Source organism: Triturus cristatus, chromosome 6 (assembly GCF_964204655.1).
Source record: "Triturus cristatus chromosome 6, aTriCri1.1, whole genome shotgun sequence".
Classification (NCBI taxonomy): Eukaryota; Metazoa; Chordata; class Amphibia; order Caudata; family Salamandridae; genus Triturus; species Triturus cristatus.
In genome coordinates this window covers 331223070-331246237 of record NC_140589.1, presented here as the reverse complement: position 1 = coordinate 331246237, position 23168 = coordinate 331223070, and the positions used below count along the sequence as shown (strand labels likewise).

At 43.6% G+C, this 23168-nt stretch overlaps 1 protein-coding gene across 2 annotated transcripts in view; it reads left to right on the top strand.

Annotated features, from left to right (window-relative positions):
• Window positions 1-23168, top strand: part of ATP6V1C2 (ATPase H+ transporting V1 subunit C2) — a 283506-nt gene that overhangs the window by 168676 nt on the left and 91662 nt on the right. For both annotated transcript variants that reach the window (XM_085610702.1, XM_085610700.1), the window contains 2 exons: window positions 14809-14907; window positions 14998-15066. In XM_085610702.1, the coding sequence (XP_085466828.1) occupies window positions 14809-14907; window positions 14998-15066 (168 nt within the window). The remainder of the gene's footprint in view (window positions 1-14808; window positions 14908-14997; window positions 15067-23168) is intronic.

Genomic DNA, 23168 nt, shown 5'->3' with positions numbered 1-23168 from the left:
AATAAGGGCCCCCAGCATGTGCCTCCAAAACCCAAAATGGTTCGGCAGGGACTATGCAAGATCCCTGCGACAGTTGAAGGCTGCACTGAAGCAGTCACCCTGGGATAAGAGCCTGGTAGCAGGATGCAGGCGGGCTAATAAACAAGCCATAGATACTTGTAAATTTACTCTGCTGGAGTTAGCTTGGGAGGAGCTATGCCAGGCATGTGAGATTGAGGAAAGCTCACTCTTTTAGAAAGTGGTTAATAGGCCTTGTTTTGCGGACGGCTTCAGCCTGGCAATATATTATAATATTTCTGAAAATCAGTGGTTCAACCACTTTGAAGGTGTTTACAATCGAAAGGGTGCAGGTGGGATAATGACTTGGCAGTAGAGGTTTTAGCCTGTGGCCTTGTGGTCTTTGCCTTCGAAGAAGTTACCCAGAGCATCATGGCTTTGTCCTCCAACAAGGCCCTGGACCCAGACGGAATTCCCCCTGATCTTTTCAGGGCCGAGGTAATGGCTTGGGGGCCTCTTTTGACTCAGGTCTTGAACGCGACTGCTCGAGAAGGAGCGATGCCCTTGTGGTCACACCTGTGATTGTCCCGGTATTTAAGAAGGGTGATAAGGGTGACAAGGACAACCCCCAATGATACCACCTTATCTTCTTAATAGACGCAGTGGTAAAGGTCTGGGGAGGGCCATTCTAAACAGGCTGCTGGTGTGGGTAGAGGTTAATATCATCATGACTGATGTCCAATATGGTTTCAGTTCTTGTAGGTCCACCTCTAAACAATTCCTGAATCTCCATCCTATCAACAAATACACAGTTGGCCGGTCTGAATCTTTGCAATTAGCTTTCATGGACTTAACATCCGCGTTTGACAGGGTAAACCGTGTTAAAGTCTGGGCCTTTCTCTTCAAGATGGGGGTGATCCTTCAATATGGGGGGTTGATCCAAATATTGTGGCCCTTCTAGCTAACCTTCATTCTGACACTTCCGCCTCGGTGTGTTTCTCACATGGTGCTGCTCGCACCCAGTCATTCCCCACTAGTAGTGGTGTCCGCCATGGGTGCATACTTGCCCCATTCCTCCACACTCTGTATGTGAACGAGCTGGAGTCTGATCTCCTCTCAGTTCAGGCAGACTGCTGTGGGGTTGGAGTTAGATACCTCCCAGTCTTGTTATATGCTGACCACGCGGTCCTTATGGCCCGCACGGTTTGGGGTCTGGATCTACTCTTCATCAAGTTTGTTTCATTCATGGGGGATCTGGACCTGTCCATAAAGTTTTCTGAGTCGTACATTATGGTTGTTAGTCAAAAATCCCCTAGTAGTAAGACCTGATTACACTTAGGGTAAAGTCTCTTCTTTTCCCCATCTGGGGTTTCTATTTGATGCCAAAAACAACTGGAAGTCATTAATTGAGGGCAAAAGATCTGATTTTATTAAATGTACGGGGACGGTTTCTAGTTTTGTGTGTAGGCTAGGTTCCTGCTCACCGAGGGTCCGCTTAAAAATATATCAGGCCAAATTTGTGTCCCAGCTACGGTATGGAAACGAGGTCTGGGAGGGCACAAACGTGGGCAAGATCCAAACCTCGGAGAACCAATTTCTTCAACAGGTAGTGCAGGTTTGAAACTCCATCCCTGCGTTTTCAGTGCACGTTGAGCTTGGTCTCATTCATATGACCAACACAGTGACCGTCAGCCCCCGACTGTCCTGGATCAAGGTGTGGACCAGGGAGGAACTAAAGCTTTTTCTTTTGGATTGTCTGTCCCTTGATCTGGTGCACAAAATCCAGTGGATAGCCTATTTAAAGGCAGACTTTGCTTCTTTTGGGAGAGCAGATATCTTCACTTATCCAAATTCTTTGTCCTCTTGTGATTTGACATGTGTTAAGAGGTTGTTCCTGGATTGATCCCTGCTGGATAGAGAGCAGCGTGAACTGCAGAAGCTCTTGGTGCGGTGAAACATGCTCTTGAAGACAGTTCAGGGTATAGAGCCTTATCTAGCTCAGGTTTGCCATCAGCAAGACAGGTTTTTCCTGTTCAGGTTCAGTTTCAACTAGCTTCACCATCATTTGGCCTCTCTAACTGGCTGGGCTTTGCCCAATTGTAGGTTGCCCTGTGGTTGCGGCATTAAGTCTCCGCAGGGCACCCTACACTTTGTTATGTTTTGCTGCTATTTTAGGAGGCCCAGGAAGCTATTTTTAGTCCGCCTGCTAAAGTCTCTGAATTTTTCTTAAGTAAGGCTGGCTTTGGGTTACCTGCCGATGCTCCCCAATGAATTTTTTATGTTTGCTGTTTTATGCTTTACGAGCTGCATTGTTGTCTAGGACATCGAGCCCCGATTAGTTCTTGTACTCTTCTGCCTGACCAGTGCTTTCTGTTTTATTGACTGTCATTTTTATGTGGAATTGTTTTACCAAGAGGATTTTTTATTCATGTCTTTTGTATTCTTTTATGGTTGTTCATGCCAACCGGATAAAGATTTTACGATGATAATGAAGTGCATAGACATATTTTAGAATAACCCATACATCTGCTATCAAATTTTAAAATATCTGATGCCATAACACATTTTTCAAAGACCTGTCTTATAAGCTACCTATGCAGGTTCAGATGACCATCCTATGGACTGAATATATACCATTTGCCCATATTGTATCATGGGAAATGATCCACAGTTGGTCATTAACAGTCTTCTGGAGACCACTGCACAATGTTGTGTGTTGCTGATCCTTTCGCAGTACTGCTGATACAGCACAATGCTCAGTATCACTACACCAGCAGGAGTGTATTCACATGAGGGTATGGTCCATGCAAGTGCTGCTTATACACTTTTATCACGAGAACTCGGAATGTTTAGTGGTGCAGTGTCAGCACAGAAATTGGAAAAACTACCCAGGATAAATCTAGTCTTTTACTGGTCTTACACCAGTCAGTTTTCTTAGGGTGACATATTTGTTTGTGTTGAAAATTATCAAAATATTGCAAAATTAGGTCAACAGCTATCAACAAAACATCTGATTCAACAACTACTGATGTATTAAAAGGTTTTCAGAATGTATAACATGTTCCTTGATGACTACCTAATACATAAAGTGAACTGACTCGGATTCAGGTTTTAAGGTCTGTTTTCCATTTTTAAAACATAAATTGAGTAGGTGGATCCTTAATGCCTAGCCATCCATGATCCTCTAATTAAGCATAACTAGAAGAAATTACAGCTTTGAGATCTATATACTGTGACACCATGTCACAGAGGAGCCACCGCCTGCACACCAATGCTGCTTGTTATCTAATCAGCTGGAGGGTGCTTCACAATGCAAAAGATGGAAGCAGGTGAGGGAAGGGAATTTAACCCACTGAATGGTAACGGCCTCATTTACAATATCTTGACACACGGCAGTGCAGCAAGCCTTACAGCCAAAAGAAAAGGGCAGGAATGTGTCATATCTATGAGATACAGCGCATTCCTGTGCTTCTCCCCTGCGCTGGTGCCCAAGGCCTGCCAGGCGCCAACGCGGGCACCCTTGCCATATAGTTCAAGGGTGTCTGCTTTGTAGGGGTGATTGTTTATGTGCAGTAAGGAACACCTTCCTGTTCAAAAACAATCACGAGAGGTAGTGGTATATTTATTTGATAATAGTATGATCATACACATGGCATAAAAACACATACCTATATTAATAAATCTCAGTACATAATTGCATCAATAGAATGCATGAAAATGGTAAAACATTTCAACATCAAAACGTCAGGCACAGTATCTGAAAGATAAAAAGACAGGTTGTGACACTAGGTCAAAGTTTAAAAGGATTATAAAAGAGAGAATAAAGTATATAAAATCAGTTATATAATGAGGGGAGCTGAAGCATTTACCTTACAAAACTAGGCTCGCAATCTAGACCCTCACTATAATTATCCGCCACTGCAGTAGTGGGGGTTTGTATAGCCCCTTTAGACCTCTGCCACCAGGCGTAGAGAAGATATCTAGATAAGGTAAAAACAAGCCGTTTAGCCGCATCAGAGCTAAATATATGCAGGGCATCTGAGGGGCGAGAGAATGACAACACCCGACATGCAGGATTGATCCATTTTCTCCTCAGTCTAGCATATGCAGGACAGAAAAAAACATAATGTTCAATGGTGTCAGTAGTAGATTTGCAGGACGGACACATAGGAGTAGTGGTAGAGTTTGCCCACCTGCTTCTCATAGCATTCAGAGGTAAAGTGCCAAATCTCAATTGTATATAAAGTGCTCGTGCTTGTGGTGGTTGAACATCATCCATATACATTTCAAAATTAAGACAGCTTTTGACATTTAAAAAACTTGTAGTTAAAGTGCCAAGTGACCTGGACTCAGTGCAAACAGTATTAGTAAAGTTTCAATACGTTACTTTTAAGTGAGGTATTATTTTTTTTGTAATGGAATGGGGGTCGTCCCACAAAATCCCCAGCCCTATTTTAAAAAAACACCCTTTAACTTTTTCAAACCATGACAAAAGACCTGTTTCCCTTTGTAGGATTAATAATTCCTCCACAGCATCTTTCACAGGTACTTGGGTGTTACTAGTCCAGAGTCTTATCCAGAACATAAGCACCTTCAAAACAGCACATTGGGAGAGGGATTTTAGCCCAAGATCGAGGCGTAAAGGTAGTATGGGTATGTTCTTTGAAAGGTTTAAAAGAGTTCTTGAAAATTTATTTTCAGTGACTTCTAGTTGATTAATATGCTCCAAACCCCAAACTTTGGCCCTATGTATTTCTAGTGTAGGGGAGATTGGGCGAAAAGCTGAGCTTTTGACTCCTTTAACAATTGCACAATCCACATGCTGGAGTGTCAAGACACTTTTCTGGATTTGGGGCGTCCATGCCAGGTTGTCACTAATTCTGACGCCTAAGTAGTCAAAGACCTTGACCTGTTCTAATAGTTAAGCTTCAAGCATCACTTTCGCCTTGGTCGATTGATGGGATTGAAAACCATGGGGCATATCATCAACAACGAGCGATAAATATCGCTAAACGTGTCTAGCACGTTTTACATTATCGCCGTATATCGCCGGATCACATCGCCATGTTAGCAGCGTATTTGCAACGATTTGCTAACAGGCGATGTGAAATCCAGTGATATACGGCAATTGTCATCAATATTGCATGAAAACCAGCACTGAAGAAAATGTTGTAAATAGGGAGAAGTGGATGTAACCAAACAATCCACCTCGCATTATGTACATGGCTAAGTTGAGAATTTAGCAGAGATTAGTATTAGGCAATATCAGCGGTTAGCGCAGAGTTTTTCATCGCAAAGCTTTTTCTAGGACGGCTTGTAAATATGTCGATGTACGGTTAGCGATCATTTTCCTGTTGTTTCCTGAAAGGAACGCCTACTTTGCATCTCAATAGCGATGCAAAGCATGGCGTTTGAAAAACGGCTGCTAACATGCGCTAATGCATGTGACTGCTGCCTTGTTAATAGGGAGATGTCATTTTTCGCCGCATTTTTGGATTTTAAAGACAAAAAAGCGGCAAAATGGCCCTTGATAATATGCCCCCATATACTTGGTTTTCGTGCAAATAATTTTCAGGCCCTGGGCTTTACACGCTTTCGCACATTTGGTTAGAACAGTCTGAATGCCCATTGGTGTTTTAGATATAAGTAACATATCGTCGGCAAACATGAGTGACGGTATTTGCTTGCCTCCCAGTTTCGGTGGGTCACCTCCACAATCCTACAACTCTTTTATAAGCTCATTCATGAATAGGGAATAGGGAAACATAGTTGGGGCCACACACACACTCCTGGCGCACTCCTTTCCCAATCGATATATTATCAGTCAAACTCCCATCTGACTCTGGCATAGTTGTTGTGATGTAATCTAGTTAAGAGATGGAGTAGGCAAGGTGGGAGACACATGTCCCTCAGGACAGTCCAAAGCCTGGTGTGATCGATGGAATCGAATGCCGTTTTGAGGTCAACAAACACTACATAGAGGTGACCCTTCTTAAGCTTGACCTCTTTCCAAATGAGCATGAGAAAACGAAACACTTGACCTGGGGTGCTTGTGGCAGCTCTGAACCCCGCCTGCAAGTACGAGAGTATGTTATTGTCCTCTATCCAATTTTGGAGGTGTGATAAAATCATTTTGCTAAACATTTTCTGGGACACATATTTAAGGCTGATAGGCCTGTAATTAGCAGGGTCCCCTTTTTTATTAAATATTGAGATTATTTCGGCACCCTTCCACATTGCCAGAATGTCACCTCCATGTGTAATAGCATTAAAAACTAAGTGGAGCAGAGGGCCCATATTTTGGGTTCCGATTTATATAGATCTCCGGGGAGTCTATCTAACCCAAGGGCTTTACCAGTTTGTAGTGAGCTAATTGCATTCATAGTCTCCGTAAGGGAGAAGCTCACTTCCTCGTTTGGATCAACCACTTCATTGCAATCCCCGGTTCCCTCCTCTGCATCACCCATAGACTCACAATCCTTCTCAAAATATAATGCCTGTAAGTACTCTTCCCAAATGTGTGGCTGTATATGAAATTATTTTCGCTAACCTGGTGGGTTACTCCTTTAGCAAAGAGGTGCCAAAATACCCGACAGTCCTTTTTCCTGGATGCCTCAACTAGGATGCGCCAATTTTCTATCTCCCAGCTCCGTTTGGCATCCCCTTGAATGCTCTTATATAGCCTCCTTTTGTTATTTATGTTGGGCCTTGTCCCTTCTTTTACTGCCACCATACGTTCTGCTCTTGCCTTCCTGCATTCCTCATTGTACCATGCGGCATTATTACGTTTTTGCTGAAATAACCTTCCTTGACTGCTGAAATAGGGCGAGATGTAACTCGACAGATCTTGGTAGCTGGCGCCAAATGGTGTCGTCATTCAAGTTGGCATTAGTCATCTTCACTAGAGAATGCGCCACCTCTTAATACATTTTAGGGAGAAGCTTAACCTTAAGTGACTACATTTTCCCACTTGACTCTCCAGTTGTTGTTGGTTGTTCCCACCTGTGCCTTTGTTAAATTGGGCTGGGGCTGTAAAACCGGCAGCCTAGAGAGACTTAGAAGCAACGCGTTATCGATATAACCTATTCTACTTCTAGTGTTCCCTCTCTTAAAAGTATATTCTGCATTGGCATCTGAGCGTGTTCTCCCGTTATATGCCCGCACCCTGTGAGCAAGAGTGAATGATAGGACTTGCAGTGCTACACAAGTGCATCTTTTAAGGGTTGGAATCTGGAGCCTTTTAATACCTCTGGCTTCTTCTTTCTCCAGGACTATTTCCTGAACATAATCCACAGGCTCATACGTTGTATTGAAGTCTTCAGCTATAATGCGGGGGTATTCCTTTTTAACAGTTTCAAGGAAATTAGTTAACATTGACACAGTGTCAGAAGGCTTATGAGGACTTTTAAACTGATTGTATATGTTAAAAATCCTGACATGGGTATCTCCAATCAATGCCAAGAATCTCCTGGGAGCCTATGTCTAGGCGCTTAATTTTACAAGATAATGTTGTTTTGACCCAGATCAACATTCCTCCCGCTGGTCTGCCAGATGGTGACTGTCTTGCTTCTATACTAAATGTGGAAAAACCCACCCTGTGGATCTGTTCAGTAGACCAGGGTTCTTGGAAAAGACAGAGGGGCATATTATCAAGCCAGGCGATAAAATTATCGCCGCTTTAGCGGCAGAAAACTGCCGCTAAAACAGCGATAATGGGCTTGATAATATGCTCTATGGAATTCCGATTGAAGCCCATGTTAGACGTCCTTCACATCTAACATGGGCTTCAATTGGAATTCCATAGAGCATATTATCAAGCCCATTATCGCCGTTTTAGCGGCAGCTTTCTGCCGCTAAAGCGGCGATAATTTTATTGTCTGTCTTGATAATATGCCCCAGAGTTGGCAATTATCCACTAGTATACCCCACTCAGGATCACTGAGTTTAGAGTGTAACCCTGGAATATTCCAGGAAATGATGTTCAACTGCAGGTCGGTAATAGTTCCTCCCTTCAGTGGCTGTCTTATTTGGGGGCTACCTCTTGGTATAACTGTGGTGAGAGCCTTATTATCGAATGGGCTGACTGGGGTGTGATTTGCTAATTCTTTGGGGTTGGAATATATCTGTTCCTCCGCTAAAGTGCCAGCCTGAGATGTACCCTGGGCTGGGATATCATGGGGACGGCATTACTAGGCTCTAGTAAATCACGAGAGGTGTTTTCCTTTTTTATGTGTGCAGCAAAAAGCAACACCATGCAGGCGCTGTATTTACTGTACGGCGCTCCATGTTGCAAGGATTGACAGATACGTCAGGAATCCCGATGTATCTGTTGGCACAAAAATGGCGCAATGCTGGAGTGTGTCTGGAAACAAACGCAACTTCAGCAATGTGGCATTTCACATGGGGCAAAACCCATGTGAAAAGGCCCGCATCACTCTTTATGCCTGCTTCAAGCAGGCGTAAAGATTTGACGCAGTGAGGCTATAGAAGTGCCGCAGTGAAATCTCATAGATTTCACTGTGACACTTCTACGATCCTTTTCTGCGCCGGAATGCCCACCCTGCATACATTATGCATGACACAAATATAATGTGCGCAGGGGTTTACAAAGTGACGCATCTGCCTAGATGCGCTTCTTTCTAAATATGGAGCATTGTGGCACATTCTTTATGCCGTCACAGCATCAGAAAAAGTGACACAACGACAGCGTAAGGGCCTCATAATTAAGGCCCAACTGGCATATTAACAAGGGCTTTATCTCCGCTTTTTTAGCTTTAAAAGCTAAAAAAGCGGAGATAAAACTATCGCCCTATTTACCAGAGGGTGCTAACATGCGTAATCGCATGTTAGCACCCTTTTTCCCAACGCCTCCCTTTGCATCTCTAATGCGTCACTGGGCAGTACAGCCTTGCAAATATCGCTGATGTGCACATCGCGATATTTACAAGGCTGCCCTAGCATTTTAGCAGACGTTTGTTTCCCTAACATAGGGGGTGGATAATGCTGCTACGACCAGAGGGTCGTATCAGCAAGGTTATCGCCCTTTTGCAGGGAACATTGCTGGAAAACCAGCGATGTTCCCTGCAAAACGGCGATTTCCCCCGCTATCTCTGGAATTTGTTTCGTCCTGGAGCAACGCGTTTTGCATTATTCATCGCCGTTCCTTGCTGATATGCCCCATAGTCCCTAAAAATGCCAAACTAGGGAGGAGGAACAGGTAAATGGGGAGCGTATTTAGAAAGAGAGTGGCAAATTAAAATTAATAGTAGAAATTTGAAAATAGAAGGGAAACTACGTATAGAGCAGTATGAGGAGTTCAGATGGTTTAATAAGGAAAACATTAACGGACAAATTGAAAATTAAAGTGTCAATAAGTGATAGAAATGACCCACAAAATGTAAAGAAGAAAACAAGCAAAAGAAGAGGGACCTGAAAAATCTACGCCAGTGGTAGAAACTAAAACTAGAAGAGCACATGTAGCCCTACAGGGACCTCAGGGTGTGGGGAATTCAAAGGTTTCACAGGGGCAAGAGGGGGAAAGTGGCTTCCAAGCTAAAGCTTACTATCCAAACATATGTGTCATTACGGAAGTTACCTTCAACTGTAAGTGGGCTCAAAAAATAAGAAATCTTCAACAGAGGGTAAGTTATTTTACTTAGATGTGAAAATGAAGAATGCTCTTATTGTTGACAGTTATAGTTGCTATAATTAACCTTTCTTTAAAGTAAAACTTCTCTGCCAAATACTGTATGAGATACATATATGCCTCCCAACAGAGAGATGTGACTTGGATGTTCAACTGCATGGGGAGGCCTTTACGAATTGCACTGCCTCACCCTTATGCCTGCTGTGAGACAGGCATAAGGTTTTGACACAGTGGCGTCCTAGAAGTCTAGTATATTTCACTGTGCCACTTACACATGGCTTTCTTGCGTCGGAACGCCCACCCTGCATACATTATACCTGACCCAGATATAATGTAGTGCAGGGGTTTACAAAGTGACTCATCTGCCTAGATGCATCACTTTGTAAAAATGGCCCCACTAATTTAAGCCATTTTGGTGAAAAGGGATCCTTGAATTTTTGGACATGAAGTAACTTGGCTATTCAGTCGAAGTGCAATTGTATTAAAGGCTCTAAGGGGCATATAATCAAGAGATATATCGCTGCGTCTTTTCGGCACATAGCGCCGAAAAAGCGGCGATTTTATTATCTCAATATTAGCAAGGCGTCGCTAACATGCATTAGCGCATGTTAGCGGCCGAGTCTGCAACGCATCTCATGACAGCGATAGATATCGCTAATGAGATGCAAAGTAGGCGTTCCCTCCTAGGACAACATGTGAAATTATCGCAAAACCAACATCGCGGTATTAACAACGCTGCCCCTGAACAGCGAATCTATGACAACAGGCGTGCTAAGCCCCCATTATCGCATGATTCTAATGCCTGAATAAAACCTGACTTAGCATTATTGCCATGGGAGGTGGATTGTATGATTAAGTACACACTCCCCTATTGCCAAGCTTTTCATTAGCGCTGTGAAATCATTGCTGGATTTCACACGCTAATGATCATTATCACAGTCTATCGCTGGATTGTATTTCGCCTGTTAGCAAAGCGTTGCTAATACGCAGCTAACACGGCGATAGAGGGCGATAATGAAAACGCGCTAAGCGCGATTTGTGATATTTATCGCGTTTTCTTGATAATATGGCCCATAAGACTCTAGAAATGAATGACTGTTCTCTCCACAGATACTGCCCAATCAGCACTGACTTTCCCAGTTCATGAATAAATAGGCCACACCTGTTAATTTCTCTTTTTGGCTACACTGTTAGAAACAGAAGTCATTTTCCTATTTAAATAAACAGACGTTGATTCACATAAACATGTACGTTAGTTAAACTGTTCCTAATCAGATTGGGAAGTGGTATGGGGTTGAAAAGCTATGCATGGTATGCGTTCATGAAATAAAACACAAATAGCCTGTTGCATTTTAACATGCTTTACATCTATAATTTCAGAGCATGAGCAATTTTAAATGCAGTAATCAGGGGTTACAATTATATTTTGGCATTTGTAACAGTAAGTGCTGACAGAAATGACAATCATGCATTCCCTAAAAGTGGGAAGCTCTAAAAATAAGTCTGTATTTCAGTACAGAATCTTTCTAGGGTCAGATATGTTGGAAATATAATGTCCATTCAGAAATGCTTCTTTTTTTTTTCTTTTTTTTTTTTTTGTCCTCATCTTCACCATGGCTGAAACTTGCGTGAGCCAAAACAGAACAGAAAGGCATATGGGGCATTAACAAGCTGTCTCAGCTGATAGCTGGAAGAGGTATTACCGTAGATAAATGCTGACCGTGACCCCACAGCTATGTCATACAGCCAAGCCAATCTTAACATCTTTAATTGGACTCAGCGCGTGTCAACCAAAGGCCATATTCCACCATAGCTAAGAACCACAAGAAAATTAACACCTATGCCATGCGGCTAGCAAGGAGAGTAAACCATGGCTTCATAATCATAGGACCTGGGGAAAAAAAAAAAAAAAAAACCCAGGCCGTTATTGAGACCAATCAAGTAGGTGCCAGAAAAGCTCGTTTTTTCAAATTGCCGGACCTGAGGAGATCTATTTTCGAGATTTGTAACATCGACGACTGCCAGTCATATATAGAAGGTGGAGATGCCTCTTTCCAACGCTTGCATATTTCTCTTCGAGCCGTCAGGATGGAATAAAACATAAGATTTTTTGCTGGACTTCGCTTCTGGTCCACAATCCCAAATATTACTAACCACAAGTCCACAACAACTGTGAAACCCACAGCAGAAGAAAGTTTAGAGCCAATAGAATCCCAATCAGAAGCTTCTACTAAACCGCAGCGGGGGACATGCCGCAGCGAGGTCAATTCTGCCAAAACCGAAATCATGGCATGGAACAGCGACCTTTCAGGATTTAATGAGCAAATGAGCAACAACTTGAGATATCTGGGTCTGAGAATTATTAAAGATATAAACAAGATTGCCTCTATGAATTTCTCTATCGTTGCTAAAGAATGCCGGAAGTTAATGGGATCTTGGGCCCATCTCCCCCTTACTATCTTGGGCCGTGCAAATTTAGTAAAGATGTCTATATTACCTAAGCTGACCTACATCTTTTATACTATCCCACTATATTTCGAGGCAACACTTATTAGCAAGATGCAGAGCGATATTTCCTCATTTATATGGAAAAATAAAAACGTGAGGATAGCATGGAAAAAAATTAGACGGCGCAGGGAGAAAGGTGGACTGGCTGGACCTGACCTCCAGATTTATGCTTGGGCCTTTCAGATGACACATGCTCGAATGTTGCTAAAAAACCCGTCATCCCAAGGAATAGGGAATATGTTTTCTGCCTTATTACAGGGAGAAGGAGTTGGACAGTCAGGTTTTCTATTTAAGTTTGGGGACCCCAAGTTTTAAAAAAAAATTAAACTGAAGGTGCTCCATGGCTTAGCTAAAACTTGGTCTAACCTTAGGGCTGCTATCAAACTAGGGTACTTTTCAAACAGATCTCCAATATGGGACCTTCCAACCCCCCCTGGCTGGGCTAATGACGCCCTGGTAACTCCATTAAAGGATGCCGGTATTCAATCATGGGGCGATCTATTCTTGGAGGGGTCAGTGTTTCCTTGGGAGTATCTGGTAAATAAGGTTGGTCCAAACCTTTCTAGATTAAAATACATACAAATCTCAAGTTGGGCCCACTCACATTCAACTTCTGGTGCCCCTCGGAGTTACAACATGCCCCTAGGAGGAAATAGCCAACTGGTGTCAACATTGTTGGACAGAGCACCTCAACCTAAAGAAGTTTCCCTTTGGTATAATTTAATCTTGGATGAGATAGATGGGGAATTTCTTCTCCCTGATTATCTGTGGGGTACCCTACTGCCAAATGAAAATCTGAATGAACTTTGGCATGTGTCACCATGTGGGACTTGGTTAAACCTGCCTGGCTCCGCAGAAACCATCTCTTTACTATCCATAGGGCCTATTATTCTCCTCAGAAATGCTTCTTATAGGTACTAACAAATAAAGTACTCACCAGATGACAAACAGGATTTGAGATAGAAGAGAACATTCCTGTGTTTTATGTTAATTCCATAGAACCCTCAGCAGGTTGATGAAAGCACATGGATGTCTTGCGGCTGCTTTCCGAGTCCTATTGAGAACATGCCCATTGTGAATACTCCCTTGTAATATCCAATAGACTCCTTGGTCAGTCTGACGTGTTGAAGCAGGGCACAATGGGCTACTGTTGTATATAATAGAACTTTAATAGATTGTCAGTCTCAGTAGAAAAACTTTGTCACCCTAGCTAATGTTTAGTAGGTCAACGGTTGGTGTCTCCCTAAATACATTTTTTCTATTCTAGCCAATGTTGGGAGGTCAGCAACTGGTGATTTGTTGGAAACATTTTGTTGCCTTTTCTAATACTTGGGAGAGAAACTGCTGTGTTGAAACACACTGTCATCCGAGCTGATGTTTTGAACATCAGTGGCCAATGATTGGGAGGTCAGAAGATAGAGCCTCAGTGGAAACACATTTTCATTCCAGATAATGTGTGGGATGTTTCATTTGGTAGAACCACTTTGTATCGCTAGCCAAGGCTTGGGAGGTCAGTGCATAGTATCTCAGCAGAAACAGCTTGTCCTGGCTGATGTTCGGGAGGTCGGCAGATGGTGGCTACGTAGAAAGACTTTGGGGCATATATAAAAGCCCCTATCGCCACTACAATGTTATTTTCACGATGTTGTGCTGGCGATAGGGGCTTCACCTTATTTACTAGGCGGCGTTGAGCCACTCAATGTGGCTTAACACCACTGTGTAAATAAGGCCCCCTTTCATGCTATGCTTAGCGTGAAAGGGGAGGGCAATGGTGTTGTGGTGGGCGTTCCACCGCAGCACCCCTTAATTTTGACGCTGCCACATATTAACAAGGGTGGCGTAAATATGGTGCAGCGCCAACATTAAGACCAGGAAAACCTGGTCTTACCCTGGCGCAACGAGGAATAAAGTTTAATTTCTCCTAGTTTTTGCTGTTTCCATGTGTGCTGCGTTGTGCAGCACACATGGAAACAGCAAAACGCCATTGATTGTTTATGTAAAGGAAGATATGCCTTCCTGCTCATAAACAATCATTACAAAAAAGTTATGTTTTGCAACTTCTATGTGTGCTGCATTAAGCAGCATACATAGAAGTTACAAAACACCATTTCAAATTGTTTATGTGCAGGAAGGAACACCTTCCTGTGCATAAACAATTTTTCCCTGCAACGCAGCACCCATGCACTATGGTGCAAGGGTGCCTGCATTGGCGATATGAAGCTAAATTAGCGCCAGCGCAGCGGGAAACGTAGGGCTGCTCCATATTGTGGTACATATAGTGCAGCTCTGTGTTTCCGAAGTGGCGGAGCATGGTGTTAAGCCAAGAAGGCTAACGCCACGCTCCGCCACTTCTATTGTAAATATGCCCCTTTTGTTTTCCTACATAACGTTTAGGAGGAAGCAGCTGCCTTTGTCTCAGTACAAATGCTTTGCCATCTTAGTTAATGTTTGGGAGGCAAGAGGTGCAATTGGGAAGTCTGGATCTCAAAATGGAGAATAATTTTGAAACCTTGCCTTGTAGCTGGGACCCAAATTGCGATACATTTGGGGCTCATGTGTTTTTAAGAAAATATTTTTGATACAGTAATTGTTATATGAGTCAGTGGAGAAAATCTTTCTATGAATAATTGTATGTATTTCTTTGTATTTTACTACAGGGGTAGTCTCTTAACACGGACATTAACTGACATAGTAAAAAGAGAAGACTTTGTCTTGAATTCAGAATATCTCATAACTCTGCTGGTTGTAGTACCAAAGTAAGATATTTTGTATTTTTTAATAAACTAAAGTTAAAGAACATGACTTCTGATATTTTAACTGCTGTTTTTTAACGTTATCGTTCAAAGGAATAGTTATGCAGCATGGCAGAAAACATATGAATCTCTCTCCGACATGGTGGTTCCACGCTCTACTAAGTGAGTAAAATTTTCAGCATTTTCATTATAATTCTCATTGGTCATCTCAAACAAAAACTATTGTAGATGTGGGGAGAATTTTTGACAACAAATAAGATTTTTCCATTACTTTGAAAATGAAGAAAAACATTTTCTTAGGTCTGGCCACAGAAAGATTGAGGCCTCGATTTAGAATTTTGGTGGAGAGGGTACTCCGTCGCAAAGGCTCCGCCAAACTGAAGGTCCACCCTCATTTAGAGTTGGGTGGATCTTCAATTGTCGACTGCCGACTTAGAGGCATATGGAGAAGCAAGTGGCGGGGCGCGGGTTAGCTCCAAAATTGCTAACGTCGGCTCCATCACTTTAGAAATGCAGGGATGTGCCGTATTTACAATAAAACGACTCACCTCTTGCGTGTCTCTCTACGCTGGCCCTAAAGTCAGCTGCCTAGCGCCAACACAGGGCCACTTGCACCATAGTGCAAGGGTGCCTGCATTGAACGATTGTTTATGTGCAGGAACATGTCCCTTCCTGCACATAAATAATCCAGACTGGCGAACTACGTGTGCTGCTTTGTGCAGCACACATAGAAGTTGCAAATTGTCATTTTTTAAAGATTGTTTATATGCAGGAAGGGACACCTTTCTGCACATAAACAAACATTCATGGCATTTTGCTGTTTCTATGTGTGCTGCGCAATGCAGCACATATAGAAACAGCAAAAACGAGGAGAAATAAAGCATTTCTCCTTGTTTCGTCATGTTAATAACAGGTTTTCCCTGGTCTTAATTTTGGCGCTGCCTCCTGTAACGCCACCCTTGTAAATAGGGGGCAGCATCAAAATCAATGGGTGTTGCGGCAGAACGCCCACCGCAATACCCATTGCCCACCCCTTTCACACTATGTGTTGCATGAAAGGGGGCCTTATTTACAAGGCGGCGTTAAGCATTAAGCCATGGTAAGTGGCTTAATGATGCCTTGTAAAGGCGAAGACCATATCGCTACAGGAACGTCATTAAATGTGACGGTCCTATGGCTTAGGGGCTTGTAAATTTGCCTCTTACACCTCTGACTGCCCTACAGAGTAAGGACCGTCAAAGGCCCAAAGAGTGGGTGAACAAATGGCAAGTTTTCACAGTCTGTCTGTAAAGGTCAGTAAAAACTTCAAAATAATCCCTATGACATGGTAGAAAACTCCCATGATGAGGGGGCCACTCTTGAAACATTGACAAACATTGAAGGTTTGCCATATGGCTCCATCGTGTTGACGGAGCTGTCAGTCAAACTTTCAATGAATTTACAGGAACTGCCATGATGGCGGTTCCTTCCGATGCAAGAGATGTCCGCTGGGCCAGTGGACGTCTCTAAAATTGGCAAGCGTTATTCCCTCAGGGCAATAGAAGGGCATATTATCAAGAAACTGCGTTAAAATTATCGCCGCTTTAGCGGCAGAAAACTGCCGCTAAAGCGGGATAATGGGCTTGATAATATGCCCTTGAGAATTCCCATAGAAGGCCATGTTCTGGTGTCAACATGGGCTTCTATGGGAATTCTCTTCGGCATATTATCAAGCCCATTATCCCGCTTTAGCGGCAGTTTTCTGCCGCTAAAGCTGCGATAATTTTAACGCAGTTTCTTGATAATATGCCCCAAAGTACTTTACTCCATTGCCCTGGCAAAGTAAATCCCATCTGGCAACGTCTAAGTCAGGCCCTTCGTTGGTTGGTACATGCATGTCATCAATTCTTCAAAAAAGTCCAATAAAAAGGAGTACAGATAGAGAAGGAGGTTTTGGGTAGCCCTCCTTGAGCCATATGTTTTATAGTTTTTACTAGGTTTGTTATTTGTTGGATGTTCTGTCCATCAAAATCATGGTAGATCATTGACGGGGACATTGTTCCATTTGTGGTCCCATTAGGTTTTAGTTATATGGCACAACATAGTTATTTTGCTAAGCTGTAAATGTAAAATGACGTGTAGTTTGTAATCAACTTTGCTGATATGTCATTTTCATTCCTGATTCCTACTTTTTTGTTTATAAAGTGTATACTGTTTAGATGGTTTAGCTTGTCATGACGACAAAGGTACATTTATTTGTTTTGCTATCATGGTAACGTGTTCTTGGACATACAGCTTTTTTTGTTTTCAAAGTAAAGATGTGTACACACATAGGCTTTCTCTAAGGTGCAACAAAAATAATGGCTCTTTGTCAGAAGGATTTATTGATGCAATATTTTGCTGTTTGGGTATGTTAGGTAAGCCTGTGCACATTTTTTATTACAGACACAACATTTAAGAAATTTGGTAATCCTACACAATTTTACATTATTTTTATTTAGAAATCTGTTTATTAGAGTTGCAGCTGTAATCATACTATACATCTTGTCTTAGTTTAGTCCACATTTACAGTCAGAGCATGGCATAGATTCGTGAGATTGTACAAATAATTGCAGTACTCTTTATCAGTGAAGTGGCATGCAGCATTGTCTAAAGCGGTAGGCTCATTGACTACAAGTGAAATTACTCCTGTATCGCATGTTTTGATGGTTTACCCCATGTAGGGATCATAAAATAATAACCTTGGTTACTATACATGTGCTCTCCGGTTGTTCCAGCAAACAGATAACCAATTCTTTTCAATAACCCTTCACTGGAGTTGTCTCCTCCACAAATTAGCAACTAAAAGAACAACAGCAGCTCTCAACATGTGTCTAGTTGACCCCCCCTCCCCCCAACTCTCCTCCTACTGAGCTCCCCCCTCTCCCAGCCCTCGCCACAGAAAGTGTAATGCCTATGATGGCCTGTGTGCTCCCATGGCTCACCACCTGTGTCGAAGCTGCAGCACCCAATGTCATGATACCCCTCCAGGCACATTAGCCCTTCAACGCCTAACGCAGCTCCCTCAACTCGTCCCTATCCTCCGCCGAATTTGCCACACCCAATTGTAGCAGGGCTTGTAGAATCTCCCCCCATTGTGATGCGATGAGCGTCATCCTGAGTCCCAGTGTTTCCTCCCTCCGAAGGGCCACCTCCTCCGCCTTTGCCCAGACCAGGAATGAACTACGCCACGCTCGCACATGTGGTGGGGTGTCCGCCTTCCAGCGCTTAGGGAGGAGCCGTTTCGCCACCACGATCCCCAGGTCTATAAAGCGAGAGGCAACCTTAGCGGAGGACGGTCTATGGAAAAGGTGCAACAGATAAATAGTCCACTCAGAGGGAAGCTCCCGACCCGTGCACTTGCGAAGCTCCTCTCGTATTGCCTGCCAGTAGGTACCCAATGCCGGACAGCCCCACACCATATGAATCAAGCCAACATCCGCCTCCGCACAACGGGGGCAGCACGCGTCCGCACGATGGAAATATCTATTAATAGCGGCCGGCGTGAGGTATGCCCTGTGTAGGATGAAAAATTGTATTTGGCGGCATCTCATGTTCCTGGGTACTCTTCTCGGACCCTGTAGTACCCTCTCCCATTCCGTATCAGTCAGAGGGCGAGCAAGATCCCCCTCCCATTTCTCACGCAGCGTCCCTAGACTCAACGCTGCATGCATCCGTAACGCTGCGGCAAACCATTTAATCAGGTGACTCCCTCGTCCCATGACATGAAGATACTGTATCGCTAAGTGTTGTTCCGGCTCCTCCCGCAGGTCTCCCCAGTGGCCCGCTAGTGTCTCCACTAGGGCCCGATGACGGAGAAACTGGCCCCGGGCTAGCCCTGTCTCTTCCGCAAGGGTCACGAATGGTAGAAGAACTCCATCTCGGTAAAGATCCTCTAAGGTATAAATATCAGCTGCATGCCATTCCCTCAGTTCCACACCCCCAAGTACTCCCTGCCCACTGGGGGAGCCCTCCAAAGGAATGGCTCTCGATCTGGTGAGTCGGAGACTTCTGCGATAACATTTCCAGACCACTACTAACAGCAACGGCGCCGGCCTCATCGCGCCCGTCGCCGGGTGAAACATCCTAAGTAACTCAGCCAACGACAGCGGGGGGTCTGATGCCGTCGCCGTATCATCGTGGCTCCTGTCTGCCAGCCAGCGAGCTATCCACTGCAATTGCGCCGCCAAATAGTAGTGCTCAAAGCATGGCATTGCAAGCCCACCCTGGCCTACGGGGAGATACAGTTTGGGCAGTGCAACCCTGTGTCGCGCTGTTCCCCATATAAAGTCACAAAGGGAGCGTGTGAAGCCCGAGAAGAAGGATGCCGGGACGTATAGAGGCAAATTGGTGAAATAGTACAGCAGACGGGGCAAGACGACCATCTTGACCAGTGCTACGCGGCCGGTGACCGAGAGGGAAAGTGTGCTCCAGAATTTCATCTGAGACCTGATCGCCGTTACTGCTCTTCCCAGATTGCCCTCAATCAGATCTGTCGGTCGGCGGTATATCTGGATTCCCAGGTAGCGAAAGGTGTCTGGTTGCCACTGTACCTGCACTCCTCCTAGGCGGTAACCGGGGTCCGGAGCGTCTGCTCCAAATGCGTATAGGCTGGACTTAGCTGCATTTACACGAAGCCCCGAGAGCGCTGCAAAATCGGACAGAATGCGTTCCAACCGCACAGGAACACAAGTCACGTCTCTGACAAACACCAGGAGGTCGTCTGCATAGAGGGACACCTGGTGTGTCGCATCCCCCAGTGGGATGCCATCCACCAACTCTTTACGGATCGTCGCCGCCAGCGGCTCCATCGCGAGCGCGAACAGCGGACAGCCCTGTCTAGTGCCACGACCGACCGGGATGGGGTCAGATATGTACGGGCGAGTTCTCACGCGCACCGTAGGGCCCTTATACAGCTACACAATTTTACATTATGCAGTTTTGTATAATTGATTTTGCTTGTGTGAGCCAAGACAATCATGCCAAGAGGCATTTTCAGCTTGAACCAGTCTCCAGCAGGTGTCTTGATTGACATTTTTAGGTGAGGCATACCACCACTTAGAAAATTCACGAAGATACCAGCAAATCACATTGCAAGCCATTTGCTTAATTTCATGTAACTTTGGTAAAATTTTCACAAACGTTTGAAAGAATATGTGGTTTTACAGACCACCTACATTTAACTGTAAACAGATGCAAACTTTGTCTTGTGATTTCCTTTTATAACACTCCTCTTTGAGGGCACAGCTGTACTCTGGTAATGCAGTATTGGACAAAGGGCCCCATGGTTATTATAATTGAGGAAATCACATACAATTATATTAATAAACTATTTGTTTCTACTACATGAATGAATTGTTTTTATTTCATGCTGTTATTTTATGCAACAACAATAAATAATTTACAGCATCAAATATATTAAAAGCACTCACAAACCACTAAAGCTAGGGATAGCATTTAAACAATGAACCCATTCTAAGCAGCAAAGAAAGGTTGCTGTAATAAAAACATTCCGTGGCAATCATGTTTAGTCAAGCCAGATGGGATACATTATGACCGCTTTATCAAGAGCTCACACTTTTGAAACAATTCTTTATGCTTCTTGCTTACAGTTCACATAATTTTTAATCCACTACATTGTGAGCTACACTCCCAAAGAATTCTTCTAAAAACAAGGGGGGCATATTTACTAGGAAGTGGCTTAACGCCGCTCAGCTACTTCCGAAACGCAGGGCTGCACCATATTTACAAGGATATGGTGCGGCCCTGTGTTTCCCCCTATGCTGGCGCAAAGTTTAGCTGCCTAGCGCCAACGCAGACACACTTACACACACTTATATGTGCTTAATGCAGTACATATAGAAGTTGCAAAACTTAATGTTTTTTGTTGACTGTTTATGTGCAGGAAAGATCACCTTCCTGCACATAAACAATCAATGGCATTTTGCTGTTTCTATGTGTGCTACACAACACAGCACACACAGAAACAGCAAAAACAAGGAGAAATTAAACATTTCTCCTCGTTGCGCCAGGGTGCATATTTACGAGCCCCTATCGCCACCACAATGTCACTTTCAGTAACATTGTGATGGCGATAGGAGCTTTGCCTCCTTTACAAGGCAGTGTTAAGCCACCTAACTACACATACCAGATGTAGGAGGCTGGCTTAGTATATGGTGCACACCTATTTAAGTGAAGCACCTTGCACTAATTCAGACAACCCTCATGGGGATTTTAGGATTCTTAGACAACCATAAAAAGCTCTCTAAGTGGTAGCTGTGGAGAGCAGCCTTCAGGCTTAGTTCAGAATGAGTGTTAAGCAGCTTGTTTTACCAGATCTAATCATGTAGTGTAGACTAAATGAAAGAGAACCACACAGTGTATATATACAAATATGTCTATTTATTATACAACACTCCCTAACACATTGGTATATCTCCTGTCAGGAGATATCAATACAAATACTTGATATCTTGAGTACTTGAGTACTTGAAAAATGTATCCTACTACAACTAGACAAACACATAGAAAATTTCAACCTTCTCGACCCCTTTCAATCTGGCTTCAGAAAAGGCTGCAGCACCAAAACGGCAATGCTCAATGTCATAGATGACATCCATCAATCACTTGACAATGGCGAGACATGCCTTCTTATCCTTCTTGATCTCTCCGCAGCATTCGATACAGTCAACCATTCAGCCCTACTTAATGTGCTTAGGACCCGTTTCGGCCTTAATGGCACCGCCTACAAATGGTTCATCTTCTATCTACAACCCCGTACTCAGCAAATCAAAATACAAAAAAACTGTCTCTCTACCCCCACTCCTGTCTCCCTTGGAGTCCCCCAAGGATCTATTCTCTCTCCCTCCCTCTTTAACCTCTTTATGGAACCCCTCACCCTCATTCTTAACCAAGCAGGCATAAATTACCACCTCTACGCCGATGACACCCAAATCTATTACAAGATTAAAACTCATGCTGACATCTTACACCTGAACAACACCCTTACCAAGATCCAAACCTGGTTCCATTCCAATCATCTCAAACTCAACCCTAACAAAACCGAAATCATTCTCCCCCAAAAATAACCCCCTACCTGTTCAATCATGGATCTCTGACCTCAATGCACTCAATTGCTCACACACCCTGTCCAACTCGGTCAAATCTCTTGGCATCACTATCGACAACACCCTAACCCTTAATGTTCACATCAAAAACTCTGCCAAAGGAGCCCTCTTCACTCTCCGTCACCTCAAGAAAATTAAACCATTCATACCCACAGATGATTTCAAACTCGTAGTTCAGTCGCTTGTTCTGTCAAGTATTGATTATGGTAATGCCATCCTTAATGGAATCCCCAAAGTACACCTAGCTCCAATCAAAGCTGTGCTGAACCTTGCTGCCAGGCTCATCACGGACTGCAAACGCTTCGATCATATATCCCCGGCTCTCAAATCTCTTAAATGGCTCCCTATCGAAGGCAGATCTGCCTACAAAACCGCCTGCATTACTCATAAAGTCCTCCACCAAAACACTCCGCATTACCTCTCAAAGAAACTCCACACTGCGGGCTCCACTCGACCTCTGAGAAGCACCAACACCCTACTCCTAATCCCACCTCTGCATAAAAAGAAAGCTACACAATCTCGCTCCTTCTCTGGCAATGTCCCTATTATCTGGAATGCCCTCCCAAAAAACCTGTGCTGTAATCCCTCCTATTCTAGTTTCAAAAAAGACCTCAAAACCCACCTCCTCAATTATTAATGGGGTTCCTAACCTGTGTCCTACTCATGATTTCTTATCTATCACACTATATTTGTTCAGTAACTATATACCCTGTTCTCCTGTTTCACCATTTACCTAATAACTTAAATGTATAGCTCCTGCCCCTGTTTATTTATCTGGTTTTGTATAAGGCTCATGTTGTCTGTACTTTATACATTTTCGTTGCAGTACCTTTCATATGCTTTTATACCCTATGTGCCTTATACTATCCTTATCTTGTAAAGCGCTCTGATACCTCTGGGTCTAGCCAGCGCTATATAAAACCTTCAAAATAAATACAAATAAAAACAAATACGCACAGTACTTCAATTGTAAACAGGTAAGTAAGCACAATACACAGTAGTCTCCAGGGGGAGACCAAACCATATACTAAGAAAGTGGTATGCAAACTGCGGCCCAAGTCGGGACTTGGACCAGGAAACTCAGAAGAGATGGGGACCCCAGGAACTACCCAAGTTAAG